This window comes from Monodelphis domestica, chromosome 3 (genome assembly GCF_027887165.1).
Source record: "Monodelphis domestica isolate mMonDom1 chromosome 3, mMonDom1.pri, whole genome shotgun sequence".
NCBI classification, from domain to species: Eukaryota; Metazoa; Chordata; class Mammalia; order Didelphimorphia; family Didelphidae; genus Monodelphis; species Monodelphis domestica.
This window is the reverse complement of record NC_077229.1, coordinates 41146690-41160973: the sequence shown is the minus strand read 5'-3', so window position 1 is coordinate 41160973 and position 14284 is coordinate 41146690. Positions and strand designations below refer to the sequence as shown.

Genomic DNA, 14284 nt, shown 5'->3' with positions numbered 1-14284 from the left:
GAGATTATCTTCCAAATCCTAGAGGGGCTGCGAACTTCTCCAGTGGAGGGACGGCCCACACCAGCAGAAGCGCCAATCCTGGAACTGTAGAGGTTCAAGAAGTGCCCTTTTTTCCCCCTAAACCTACCTCGGATCAGCTTTATTCCTCTTTTTGCTCATCATTTTATCTCACTGTTTAAGCTACGAATTAACTTCTCTCTCCACGCTTCTCTTGTCAACTGTCTGTTTTGTCCATTGCAGATGGAGGCGACTATATTATCAGTGACTTGAGGGTGGCCAGCCCAGACTCGGGGGATGGGAGCTCCCCCTTGAGTCCCACCAGACCCTCCTGGGAAATGAATTATCAAGAGGCAGCAATCTACCTCCAGGTGAGTTTCTCTCTCCTCCTGCGTGTGGCACCATGTTTGTCAGGAGCACCACAATTCAGTTCTTGACTGGCCGTTTGGCCTTGATGGATCAAATCCCGTCAGTCAGTTGCTTAGGGTGGATGTCATTGTTGATGAGTAAATTCCTGCCCCGTCTCCCTGCCATCGGGCCCAGACTGACTCTCTTCTCTCAGAATCACAGAGAAGCTTGGGGTTAACTTATAGGCTAAAGGAGAAGGCTTTCTTTTCTATGCTTAATGCCAGCAGGAGTATGTAGGGTCAGGATTAGAGAGGCTCGGACAGTTTACTTTTTAAAATTCCCTGGTTTCCTTCTGAAGCTGAGAACCTTTTTAAAATAGCTCTGGGAGGCAGCTGGGTGGCTCAGTGGATGGAGAGCCAGGCCTAGAGATGGGAGATCCTGGGTTCAAATCTGGCCTCAGATACTTCCCAGCTGTGTGACCCTGGGCAAGTCCCTTAACCCCCATTGCCTAGTCCTTACTGCTCTTCTGCCTTGGAAACAATACACAGTATGGATTCTAGGACAGAAGGTAAGGGCTTCTATAAATATAAAATAATAAAAATAGCTCTGAGTTATTCTTTAACTTGATCTGGCTGCCTCCTCTCATCCGGAACTTTTAGATAGCACAGCCTGATGCTAGGTTATTGTTACTGTACAGAGAGACTCCCCAAATTATTGCGTATGAATTGGAGGGGGTTTCCCCCTCTCTCCTCTTCGCTTTTCACCCTGTTGTGTCGCCTGGAAACATGCCAGGAACTTGGTTTGAATCAGTTCATGTATTTGATAGCTGCCCATTTCCTTCTGTCATTCTGCTCTTTGGTGGTTAAGTACCTGGAAGGAGTATCTTACATAGATGGGCCTTTAAAATATCCTTTGGGAGGAAGATGAATGAGTGAATGAATGAATGAATGAGTGAATGAATGAATGAATGAATGAAAAAAATTAGGAAGCTCTTATTTGTGCCAGGCATGGCAGAAAATGCTAAGGAGTTGATCCCTGCCCTCAGAGAGCTTACTTTTTTGTTTTTTTTAACCCTTACCTTTGTGTATTGGTTCCAAGGCAGAAGAGTGGTAAGGGCTAGGCAATGGGGGTCAAGTGACTTGCCCAGGGTCACACAAGAGCGCTTACATTTTGAAGGAGAGGATGAACTGGTGCTCTTTGGTCAGTGTGAGGCTCAGAATGTGGGGGAGTAGACTGACATCCCCCTTCCCAGGAACTGTGGCAGAACTGATTTGTTCACCTTTTGGGTGGGGACACGGCTGGAGACTAGAGAGGGAAGCAAGTTATGGCCGGGGCTTGGGGCTTGGGCTGCCCTGGAATTGTGGTCTGGGAGAGGCAGTCTCAATGAGGCTGGCAGGATTCCCAGGGCAGAAGTGGCTTAGTCATTCAGCAAACACGTATCAAGCACTGTGTCGGATACAAATCCAGGATAAACTGGTCCCTGCAGCCTCAAGGAGGCTACAGTGTGATGGAAGAGGCCACATGTATGTAAGTGGGTGCAACTAGGATACATGCAGAGTAGCTGGAAGGGAATCTAAGGGGGGAGGCCCAAGCAGCTGGAGGGGGACCATGAAAGGCCTCTCGAGGAAGGTGGCGTTTAAGGGGAGTCTTGAGAGAAGCTGAGACGTAAAGGTGAGGAAGGAGAACATTCTGGGCACAAGGTAGCCAGCAGACGGGCTGCGTGTGGGGGGAGCACCCAGCCATTGGCTTGTAGAGTCCACAGGGGGTGGTGAAGTGCCAGCCAGGGAGGCTGGAGGGGCCAGGCTATGAGGGCCTTTAGGTGCCAGGCTGAATTGTTATTTTAGCCTGGAATTGGAAGCCACTAGCCTGAGTCTGAAGGCAGCTGTTGGCTTAATAGATAGAGCACTGGGCCTGGAGTGAGAAGACCTGCGTTCAAATCTGGTTTCAGATACTTCCTAGGCAGGCGCCCTTAGGCAGATCACTTCAACTGTGTACCTCGGTTCCTCCTCTGTAAAATGAGTCGGAGGAGGAAATAGCAAACCACTCCAGTATCTTTGCCAAGAAAACCCCAAACGGGGTCACGGGGAGTCAGACGAGACAGAAAGGACCCCAGCAGAACAAGAAGATTGGAGGTGGGGGTGGGCCAACGTGGGCACCCTCGTGCTTTAAAAAATCATTTTGGCTGCATGGATCGGAGTGGGGAGAGACGTGGCTCAGGAAAACCAAGCAGGAAGCAGTGGCCATTAATTTAGGCAACAGACTGGAATCCCAGACAAAGGAAGGCGTTTGTGATGCCAAAAGGACGAGAACTGGCAGTGGATTCGATGCCAGCACATGGCGGGGTCACTCAGTAAGTATTTACTGAATTGATGCAAGTGAGCAACAGAGGACAGAGAGCCTGAGCCCTTGGTGCCGGGGAGGACCCCGGTGGTACCCTCCACACCCTCAAACGTCCAGGCGTTGGCGGGGCTTCGGAGGGAAGGTCACAGGTTCTGCTTTAGCCTCGTTGCTTCAGGATGCCTGGAGACATCCAGCCGGAGACGTCCAGAAGACAGCTGGTGACATGGGGCTGGGCTCGGGAGAAAGGCAGGATGGGCCAGAGCAGGGTGGCCGCAGGGGAGGCTCCAAAGCCTGAAGAACGTTCACCGCAGGAGTTTGAGTGTTGTTGGCTAGCCACGTGCACTTCTTGGGTTCCTGGGGGTGCTACCTACCATTGCCGCACGAGCGGCACGGTCAACAAGCATTCACTCAATGTCTGCCGTGTGCCAGGACGTGCCGAGCCCTCCTACGTTCGAGGGGCCCAGAGGGCCCGTTCGATGGCTCTCCCTGTCGGGCCGATGATTGCTTGTCCTGGGTTTGCTTGTGGGCCATTCCTTCAGCTCATAACCGGCTGCCCAGTGGCTCTGTGCTGGTGGACAGGAGCCCAGCATGCCCTAAGTACAGGCCCTGGACTGGTCTCCAGGATGCTACATGCCGCTGCTGTCTAATCATCTGCTAGTCACACAGAGCTTCCTTTCTCTGTTTTAAACAGGATGATTGTAAGAGAAGTTTTCACTGGGGAGGGGGGGAGGATGGACGGACAGACCAGTTTTCCCCAATCTCTTTTTGATTTTCCTGCCTATTCAGATCTGGCTAATTGGCCCCACTTGGCCTTGAGCAGTTAGGGAAAAGCAAAAGATTCATATTCCCTTTTTTTTTGGGAGGCTCCATCTGCTCCCGTATTCTCCATTAGTTGTCATGTGCTGAGCAGCCTGGCCATGAAGGACTATTTCTCTGGAGCTTCCAGAGCCAGCCCAGGCCTCAGTAGCCCTCCAGGCAGAAAGGCATGAGGCCTGACTCCTTTTTTCTGATGGAGTTTATTTGCCTTCACTAGGCCCTTGCTGGGGCTGGGTGGACCCTCCCAGGGTCGTGGGTATCCCTTGTCAGAGCCAGGAAAGGTGAGAGCCAAGTTAACCCCTTAGAGGAGCTTCCCAGACCAGGAGTCCTGACTCACTTAGGGCTTGAAAGTAGCTCATTAGGGTATTTGTCAGTAACATTCAGGAAAAGCTCCCCAAAGCATACAGCATTTCCGCCCAGAAACTAGAGCTGCTGTGGGAAATCTGTGCTGTGAGACAGACCCTGGAACTCTGAGCAATCCTTGGTTCTGTTCCCACCTCCCTGAGCTTGCCCTTCTCTACAGATGACAGCAGTGAGGCCTTTGGTGCTGGGAAATGATTTGCTCAAGCTGCAGCTGAAATTGGGCCTCCCAGCCCAAAGCTGCTTCACTTTTGCTAAGTAGACAGACCTGGGCTTCCCGGAGGACTGATGGAACCCTCCTGTCCCTGGTGGTTCCTCCTGAGCCAGAGATGGCAGGGGGTTTTGTGCCCATAGGTTCATCTCTACCTTGCATAGGAACTAACTCTGCTGGAGAGGATCTGCTACATGTGTCAGCAGTAGGCACAGCCAGTGGGATCCTAGTCCAGTCACCTGGGGCCTTAGCAACTTGAGTGGGATAGCACACTGGGCCTAGAGTTGGAAAACCTCAGTGCTGATCCAGCCTCAAGATGCTTCCTAGCTGTGTGACCCTGGGAAAGTCACTTCCCCTCTATCTGCCTTAACCTCCTTCTCTGTGAAATATGGATATTAATAGTACCCACCTCTCCTATCTATTATGAGGATCAAAGGAGATCATATTTGTAAAGTGCTTAGCACACCTGGCACATGGTAGGTGTTGCAAAAATGCTTGTTTCCTTCCTTCCTCTTTCTTTCCCCTGGGCCCTCAGCAGGTTGTGACCCATAGGGATTATTCCTGGGGCTGATAATACATGAGTTTACCTCACTCTATGAAATAACTTTTGGGCAGTTTGATTGGCCTGGCACCAAATAGGTAAATTAATTTAGGTAGAATTGTCATTTTTATCCTATTGGCTCAGCCTAACTGAGCAATTCACATTCTGCCAGTTGTTTAGATCTGACTTTATTTGTGTGAAAAGTGATATGTAGTTTGATCATATAGTTTCCGGGTTTGTTAAGAGTTTATCAGCAAAAGACCTAAGTGAACTGATGCAGAGTGAAATAAGCAGAACCTGGAAAACATTTACATAGTAACTGCAATATTGTGGAATGATCAAATGTGATAGACTTTGCTACTCTCTGAAATACAATGATCCAGAATAATTCTAAGGGACTTATGGCAAAGAATGCAACCCCAGAGAAAGAGCTGTGGGAGTCAGAATGCACATGAAAACATGATTTTTCAGTGGTTTGTTTGGGTATATGATTTGGGGTTTGGGTATTAGAAGATGATTCACTTACAAAAATAAATAATGTGGAAATATGTTTTGAATGATAATCGCTACATATATATCCCAGATCGAATTGCTTGTCAGCTCTGGGAGAGAGGAGGGAAGAAAGGAAGGAGACAATTTGCATCATATAACTTTGGGAAATGTATGTGGACATTTGTTATTAAAATAAAAAATTTAAATTAAAAAAAATTATCAGCAACCTTGATGGAAGGAATCAAAATTAGGCTCAGGAGGTTTGAAGAGTCAGTTCAATTGCATAAGCATTCATGAGTGTTTATGACCTACCAGGCACTATGCTAGGAACCAGAGATACAAAAACACAGAGGAAAAGAAGCTTGAGAAAACAACAGGATGTGAACAGAAATAGTGAAGGAACAGGTTTTAGGGGAAGAGGGTGAGTTCCTCAAGGCCATTATCCACAGGGCCCTTCAGTGAGTGCTAACTCCAGCAAGGACACATTAGTAAAAATAAGATGCTGAGAGAGCCTTCTGGGCAAAGATCTGGCTTTATTGTGACAGAGAAATCACAGGTCCACAGGTCCCCCAGTTCAAAACCTCAATCATGACCCTTGACGTTGAGAGGTTTTTAAAGACAAAAAGAGGAACTTACAGAGTTGGGGTGATGACTTACAGGGATCACTCTTGACATGAGTAATAGTGACTTATATAGGTCACGGATAGGTCAGAACATTTTGACTCGGGCTTCTTCGCAAGTCATCCTGACATAGTACATCCTCACAGTTCCGTGTCTCCCTCTCTCCCTCCCCCAACCCCCAGCCCTCTAAGGGATCCTGTCCTCCATGATCTCTGGGTGGGCTTCTAGTCCTTGTAGTCTTTTACAGAAATTAGTTTGCTATAAAGTGCATAATAAAATAGATTCATACACCTAGGATTGACAGAGTAACCCACGTCTGGTTAATGTGGTAACACTCTTCAAATTACTATAACAATACACCTATTTGAAATTATAACTCAGCTATTACCCTGGAACTGCATTCTTTTTTTTTCTTTTTTCTTTTTAATTTTTATTTGGTCATTTCCAAACATTATTTGTTGGAAACAAAGATCATTTTCTTTTCTTCCCTCCCCCCTCCCTCCACCTCTCCCACAGCCGACGCATGATTCCACTGCTTATCACATGTGTTCTTGATTCAAACCCATTTCCATGTTGTTGGTATTTGCATTAGAGTGTTCATTTAGAGTCTCTCCTCAGTCGTATCCTCTCCACCCCTATAGTCAAACAGTTGCTTTTCGTCGGTGTTTTTACTCCCACAGTTTATCCTCTGTTTGTGGATAGTGTTTTTTAGATCCCTGCAGATTGTTCAGAGACATTGCATTGAGACTAATGGAGAAGTCCATTACCTTCGATTGTGCCACAGTGCATCAGTCTCTGTGTACAATGTTTTCCTGTTTCTGCTCCTTTCGCTCTGCATCACTTCCTGGAGGTCGTTCCAGTTCACATGGAATTCCACCACTTTATTATTCCTTTTAGCACAATAGTATTCCATCACCAACATATACCACAATTTGCTCAGCCATTCCCCAATTGATGGGCATCCCCTCGTTTTCCAGGTTTTGGCCACCACAAAGAGCGCAGCTATGAATATTCTTGTACAAGTCTTTTTCCTTATTATCTCTGTGGGGTACAAGCTGTTACAAGGGAATCACTTTAAAAGACTGATATATATTAATTTAAGGTCGCCAAGGAATCAGCTATGTAATTCCTAAATGAAAACTTAAGTCAGCCGTCAATCTTTTATGGAGTTTAATTACAATAGGAGGAAGTAATTAGAGATAGAGAGAGAGAAAAGGGAGAGAAGGAAATAGGGCTTAAATACCCCTTCTGTTTAGGCTGGGCCAAAAGGCCCAAGCCCTTAGATAGCTGGGGCAAAGAAAAGAGATCAGTCCCTATTACTCACGTGACCAAAATGGAGAAACAGTCTCAGAGGCCCCCACCTTCAGCTTCCTTCAGAGCAAGCTTCTCAGAGTCCACTGCCACCACTCCGACCAAAACCTCAACCCCCCCTCCAGTCTTCAGCCCCCTATCTTTAAGGAAACCCTCCAAGTTGCCTCCCCTCAGTCCTCACATCTACCAATCACTGTTCATCAATTTCCCTGTGCCAATGGAGGCTCTAGCTTAACCCAGGACCGCCCAGAGGTTTCTGGCTTTTGCACATGTCTGTTGAAGGTCATATTTTCAAATGATTAAATCTTTGCTCCTTTGCTACAGCCCTTTCTAAATCTTATTAGGACTGAATAGGGTGGAGATTTATTCCAAGTATCTCCATTGTATCAATTCTAAAATCAATCATGACTCAAAGAAATTCCTGTTCTATGCTTAAGCATAGGTCAAAGTCCTTTCCATTGTTCAGCAAAAGGTTTCTGTCCTAAAGTAATCTTAAGAAGGGAAGAGGAGGAACCTCCCATGACAATGGGGTTCCCATTCCAATAGACTATCAGTAAGAAATTTTCCAAGTATGAAATATCCCAATGGTGAAATTTCCAACATTTATAAGTCTAAGGAAATTTGAGGTTTACAAAGCCCAGTAGTGCTATGGCTGGCTGGAACTGCATTCTTAAGCTGGTTACATACACAGATTCTTGTCTGGGACTGAATTCTTACTAGAAAATCACAGTTACAATTTTAAAAACCACACTCCATGCACTGATTAGGCTATTAGTGATTGGTATTCTGGTTACATTTGATGGGAGAAACAGTAAGTACCTATTAAAAAGGGGACCGAATAAATACAAGGAAGGTGGGTGCACTAGTGGGAAAGGCTTTGTAGATGGTGGTGCTTGAGCAGCAGTTGGGTGGAAGATAGCATTCTATGAGGCTACCACATTGCCTGGGACTGCTAATACCTCAGAAGAACAGAGTTGAATTTGAACTGACCTTGAGAGCAAATAAGGTGCTGGAGAATGGGTCTTCTTGGACTTTAACCAGCATCCTTATATCATCACCCGTTGGGGCAGCAAAGTGATGCAGTAGAGAGAGCGCCAGGCCTGAAGTTAAAAAGACTCTTATTCCTGAATTAAAGGCCAGCCTCAGATACTTCCTAGCTCTGTGACCCTGGGCAAGTCAGGTAGTCCCATTTGCCTCCGTTTCTTCATCTATAAAATGAACTGGATAAGGAAATGGCAAACTACTCCAGTATTTTTGCCAAGAAAATCCCAAATGGAGTCATGATGAGCTGGACACAACTGGAATGACTGAACAACAACAATTCTAGGCATGGGAGACAGCTAGGACATGGGTGTCCTCATGTTGGAGGAATAGCAAGAAGGGCCCAAGACACTGGATCACAGAGTGTATAGAGGGGAGTAAAGTTTAAGAAGAGTCACAAGATAGATTGTGAAGGGCTTTTAATGCCCAATGGAGAATTTTCTATTTGATCCTGAAGGTAACGAGTAATGGGGAGCCCTGTGGTTGGACCTGCTCTTTGGGAAGTTCTCTGGCAGCTGATGGAGGATGGATGGGAACTCAGAGAGACTTGAGGCAGTGACTGACTAGCAGTATTCTAATGTGAAACAATGAGGGTTGCACTGAGGTGGCAGCAGCCTGAGTGGAGAGAAAGGGGCAGATGGGAGGCATGTTTTGAAGGGAGGAACTAAAAGACTCGGCAACCAATTGACCATGTGGGGAGAGTAAGAGTGTCGCATTGAGGATGGCCCAAACTCTTCCTATTCTGTGGTGAACCTGTGTGACTGCAGAATGGAGAGGCCTTCCCAAGAGAAGAGGGCTTGGGGACAAAGATAGACCTAAGAAAAGCAACCATTCCCTTCAGAGGAGTGAACAGGTTTTCCTCCTCCCTTCCTGTCAGTCCCACCTGAGTTTTGATTACGTGGAAGTCCTTAGTGGTGCTGTCTGGGAGGGCCATCTGGGGGGTCCCCAGGCTGAGGCTAGTCTCATGAAGGTAAGGCTGCCTCATTCTCCACTCCTCTGCCCACCCTGAGCCATATCTCTTCTTTTTTTTTTTAAACCCTTACCTTAACAACTTTAGCAAAGTTGCAGGTTACAAAATAAACCCACATAAGTCATCAGCATTTCTATATATTTCCAACACAGCTCAGCGGCAAGAATTAGAAAGAGAAATCCCATTCAAAATCACCTTAGACAAAATAAAATACTTAGGAATCTATCTCCTGAGACAAACACAGGAACTATATGAACACAACTACAAAACACTCTCCACACAAATAAAATTAGACTTGAGCAATTGGAAAAATATTAACTGTTCATGGGTAGGACGAGCCAATATAATAAAAATGACCATCCTAACCAAGTTTATTTATCTATTTAGTGCTATACTCATTGAACTTCCAAAAATTTTTTTTACTGACTTAGAAAAAAAACATAAGTGTTCATTTGGAAGAACAAAGGGTCAAGGATATCCAGGGAAATAATGAAAAAAAAAAAAATACAAAGGAAGGTGGCCTTTCAGTCCCAGATCTCAAACTCTATTATAAAGCAGTGGTCATCAAAACAATTTGGTACTGGCTAAGAGACATAAAGGAGGATCAGTGGAATAGACTTGGGGTAAGTGACCTCAGCAAGACAGTATATGACAAACCCAAAGAACCCAGCTTCTGGGACAAAAACCCACTATTTGACAAAAACTGCTGGGAAAACTGGAAGACAGTGTGGGAGAGATTAGGTTTGGATCAACACCTCACACCCTACACCAAGATAAACTCAGAAAGGGTGAATGACTTGAACATAAAGATGGAAACTATAAGTAAATTAGGTGATCACAGAATAATATACATGTCAGACCTGTGGGAAGGGAAAGACTTTAAAACCAAGCAAGACATAGAAAGAGTCACAAAATGTAAAATAAACAATTTTTATTACATCAAGTTAAAAAATTTTTGTACAAACAAAACCAATGCAACCAAATCGAGAAGGGAAGCAACAAATTGGGAAACAATTTTCATAACAAAATCCTCTGACAAAGGTCTAATTACTCAAATTTACAAAGAGCTAAATCAATTGTACAAAAAATCAAGCCATTCTCCAATTGATAAATGGGCAAGGGACATGAACAGGCAGCTTTTAGCCAAAGAAATCAATACTATTAATAAGCACATGAAAAAGTGCTCTACATCTCTTATAATCAGAAAGATGCAAATCAAAACAACTCTGAGGTATAACCTCACACCTAGCAGATTGGCTAACATGACAGCCATGCAAAGTAATGAATGCTGGAGGGGATGTGGCAAAGTGGGACATTAATTCATTGCTGGTGGAGTTGTGAATTGATCCAACCATTCTGGAGGGCAATTTGGAACTATGCCCAAAGGGCGACAAAAGACTATCTGCCCTTTGATCCAGCTATAGCACTGCTGGGTTTGTACCCCAAAGAGATAATAAGGAAAAAGACTTGTACACGAATATTCATAGCTGCACTCTTTGTGGTAGCCAAAAATTGGAAAATGAGGGGATGCCCATCAATTGGGGAATGCCAAGTCAGAGAGCAGGGACAGCAGGAGCCTCACAGAGAGAGAGCAGCAGCAGGAGCAAAGCTGTGGTCAGCTCCATCAGGTAGAACAGGTGGTTGTGGACAAAAAGGTAGGCAGCCAGAGCATGGGCATTCTTGGGGTGAACAAATTGTGGTATCTGTTGGTGATGGAATACTATTGTGGTAAAAGGAATAATAAAGTGGAGGGATTCCATGGAGACTGGAACAACCTCCAGGAAGTGATGCAGAGTGAGAGGAGCAGAACCAGGAAAACATTGTACACAGAGACTGATACACTGTGGTACAGTCGAAGGTGACGGACTTCTCCATTAGTGTCAATACAACGTCCCTGAACATTCTGCAGGGATCCAGGAGAAAAAATCACTATCCACAAGCAAAGGACAAACTGTGGGAGTAGAAACACTGAAGATAAGCAACTGCCTGACTACAGGGTTGGAAGGGACAGGAATGAGGAGAGACTCTAAATGAACACCCTAATACAAATACCAACAACATGGAAATGAGTTTGAAGCAAGAACACATGTGATACCCAGTGGAATCATGCATTGGCTAGGGGAGGGGCGGTGGGAGGGGGGGAGGATAAGAAAAGGATCTTTGTTTCCAAGGAATGAATATTGTTTGAAAATAACCAAATAAAATAATGTTTAAATTGAGGGGAAAAAAAAACCCTTACCTTCTGTCTTAGATTCAGTACTAAGTATTGATTCCAAGGCAGAAGAGCAATAAGGACTAGGTGATGGGCATTAAGTGACTTGCCCAGGGTCATGCAGCTAGGAAGTATCTAGGCCATATTTGAACTGAGGACCCCCTATCTCCAGGCCTTGGTCTTGAGCCACCTTGTTGGCCCCTCCAAATTTCTTCTTGCATATTAAGGCTCTTGCCCCACCCCCTCTTCTCTGGGGCTTAATCTCTGTCCTGTGTTCTCGTGTTTCAGGAAGGTGAAAATAATGACAAGTTCTTCACTCACCCCAAGAATGCCCATGCTCTGGCTGCCTACCTTTTTGTCCACAACCACCTGTTCTACCTGATGGAGCTGACCACGGCTTTGCTCCTGCTGCTGCTCTCTCTCTGCGAGGCTCCTGCTGTCCCTGCTCTCCGACTTGGCATTTATGTGAGTGCCCTAGGTGGTCCTGGGATCTGGGGCAAGGGGGCACTCGGGGTGGGAAAGGCATTGCTTTCTCTTTCTAGGACACAGAAAGGTCTGAAAAGAGCAATAAAATGCATGGCCAATCAGAGAAAGGTTGTTTTTAACTCTCCGAACCCCTTGCCTACCTCATGCCTCAGAATAGGTTGATGTCCAGGGTGCTCTTTGGTAAGAAGAGGCCCAGATTTAGAGAGGTTGTCACAGTTGTGGCCTTAAGGAAATCAGGACCCCAAAGAAACATCCCTGGGGCCTAATCATTGCTCCGTCAGCCCTACTACATGCCACTGTCATCATCCCTGAGGCTCACTTAGCTTTGGAAACCCAAGCCTTCCCACTGGAGGGAAACAAAAGGGGGCGGGGGTGGGTGGAGTGAGGGTGGACAGATTTGAGCAGCAGCATGGTAGTGCCCCCATCATGTCATCTCCCAAGGGACAGATGGGAACATCGAGGAGATACGACACTCAGAAAAGTCGCCTTCCCTTTCAGTATAAAAAAGTGATCCTGGAAACTCTCTATGCCCCCGTCCCCCATTCTGTCCCCCGGATGCAGAAGTGAAATCTCTTGGGATTTCAAACCACCGCCAGCAGTGGAACAAGGCTCTCTTAGGTTGTCAGCCAGTTCCCGTTTTTCCCGATCCATTCTTACCTAAATCCTGTCAAAGAAAAATTGTTGAACAAATACATCCTTAGCTTAGTTGTAGTCGCCGGTTCAGAGTGTCTGTCATAGCTCTACTGAGTTTGTGTTTGGATGGAACAGGAAGATCTCCGTTCTCTAGACTATCCCCAGGGAAGTATGATACCAGGTTTTAGAATCCTGGCACTTGGAGCTAGAAGAGAAAGACTAGGGATTGTCGGATCAACACCCCACCTATCTGCCATTTTAGAGATGAAGAACTAAGACCTAGAAAAGGAACAAAAATTGCTTTAGTTCACCCAAGTAGTAAGTGGCAGAGGCAGGATTTGAACTTGGTCCTTCTGCCTCAGCCTCCAGCGTTCCTTCCTTCCACAATACTGCCTCTGCCTAGGGTTGTCCTAACTCTGGGTCCTTGGCCACATCTGCCCAAGTCCTTGTCTTGGGGTTGGGGGAGGTTGAAGGAGCCCCTCACTGTGCCCTTTGGGTAAGTTACAGGTGCATGCCACCCTGGAGCTGTTCGCCCTTATGGTGGTGGTCTTTGAGCTGTGCATGAAGATGCGATGGCTGGGCTTCCACACCTTCATCCGGCACAAGCGTACCATGGTCAAGGTAAAGCTTCTGTTTTTCTGCTTCCATTCACCCTCACCATCACCCTTGACTCTTAAATGCTGACTTCACTTCTCTTTTTGTTTTAAACCCTTACCTTCCATCTTAGAATCAGTACTGTGTTTTGGTTCCAAGGCAGAGGATCAGTGAAGGGTAGGTATTGGGGGTTAAGTGGCTTACCCAGGGTCACACAGCTAGGAAGTATCTGTAATCAGATTTGAATCCAAGACCTCTCATCTCTAGGCCTGGCTTTCAATCCACTGAGCCACCCAGCTGTCTCCTCCCTGTTTCATTCTTGCAGGGATTATTTATCACTGAGAATCCCTTTCTTTTAGTCCTCAATAGGGTCCTATGGGAGATACATTTAATTTTAGAATGCTGGAGATGGAAGAGAGAGGGACACACACACTCTCTCAGTGGAGCCCCTCTGAGGCCAAGTGCCTTGGCTAAGGAGACCCTACAGATCAAGGGCAGAACTGGGACTGAACACTGGGTCTCTTGGTTCCAAATCCCGGGCTTACACAAGGCCACATCCAGATGCGTTTGAGCAGATAGAGTGGAAGATGGGCTCTGTTAGCAGTCCAGTTTAGAGACAGTGAGGGCCTGATTTCACTGGGAATGGGAGTAGAAAGTAAGAGAGAACCAGGAGAGAAAATCAGAAAAAAGAGAGAGGGAGGGAATGAGGGAAGAGAGAAAGAAAGAGGGAGAGAGAGAGAAGAGAGAGCAAAAGGATGAGAGAGGGTGAGGGAGAGGGCAAGGGGAGCAAGAGGGAGAGAGGGAAAGAGAGATAGGGAAGAAGGAAGGAGAAAGAGGAGAGGAGAGAGAAGGTGGGTAAAGGCAGGGAGAAGCTGGGAGGGAGGGAAAGAGAGGGAGAGAGAAGGTCAAACTGACAGCCTGGCAGCTTAGTAGCTATGAGGGCTGAAGGGGGAAACCTGATTACTCCAGGATTCTGGGTAACCTGGAGAATGGGCTTTAAGTAGGAACGATGAAGGGAAGGGTGTTAGCAGAACATGCCCTTCCCCCTGCCTCCTTCAGGCTGATGATAGCCTGAGCCAAAAGAAAACCAAGATATCGTCTCAACCTGTGAGATATTTCCAGTCTCCTTGAGAGGAGTGCACCGGTGACCCAGGTCCTGTGAGGGAGGGTATGAGATTGTCCCAGAATTCATGATAAAGACTGAGAGTGCGGTGGGAATTCAGAGAAGGGAGTGATGGGCGGCAGGGGACTCCAGGGAGTACCTCGGACTTGGCTGGGAGGTCTGGGTTTAAAGTCCAGCTCTGCCCTTTC

General features: G+C 46.4%; 1 protein-coding gene across 4 annotated transcripts in view; it reads left to right on the top strand.

The window, feature by feature from the left end:
• The window catches only part of TPCN1 (two pore segment channel 1), a 61979-nt gene that overhangs the window by 25838 nt on the left and 21857 nt on the right, over positions 1–14284 (top strand). For all 4 annotated transcript variants that reach the window (XM_007490004.3, XM_016432448.2, XM_007490005.3 and 1 more), the window contains 3 exons: positions 241–368; positions 11549–11725; positions 12887–13000. In XM_007490004.3, the coding sequence (XP_007490066.2) occupies positions 241–368; positions 11549–11725; positions 12887–13000 (419 nt within the window). The remainder of the gene's footprint in view (positions 1–240; positions 369–11548; positions 11726–12886; positions 13001–14284) is intronic.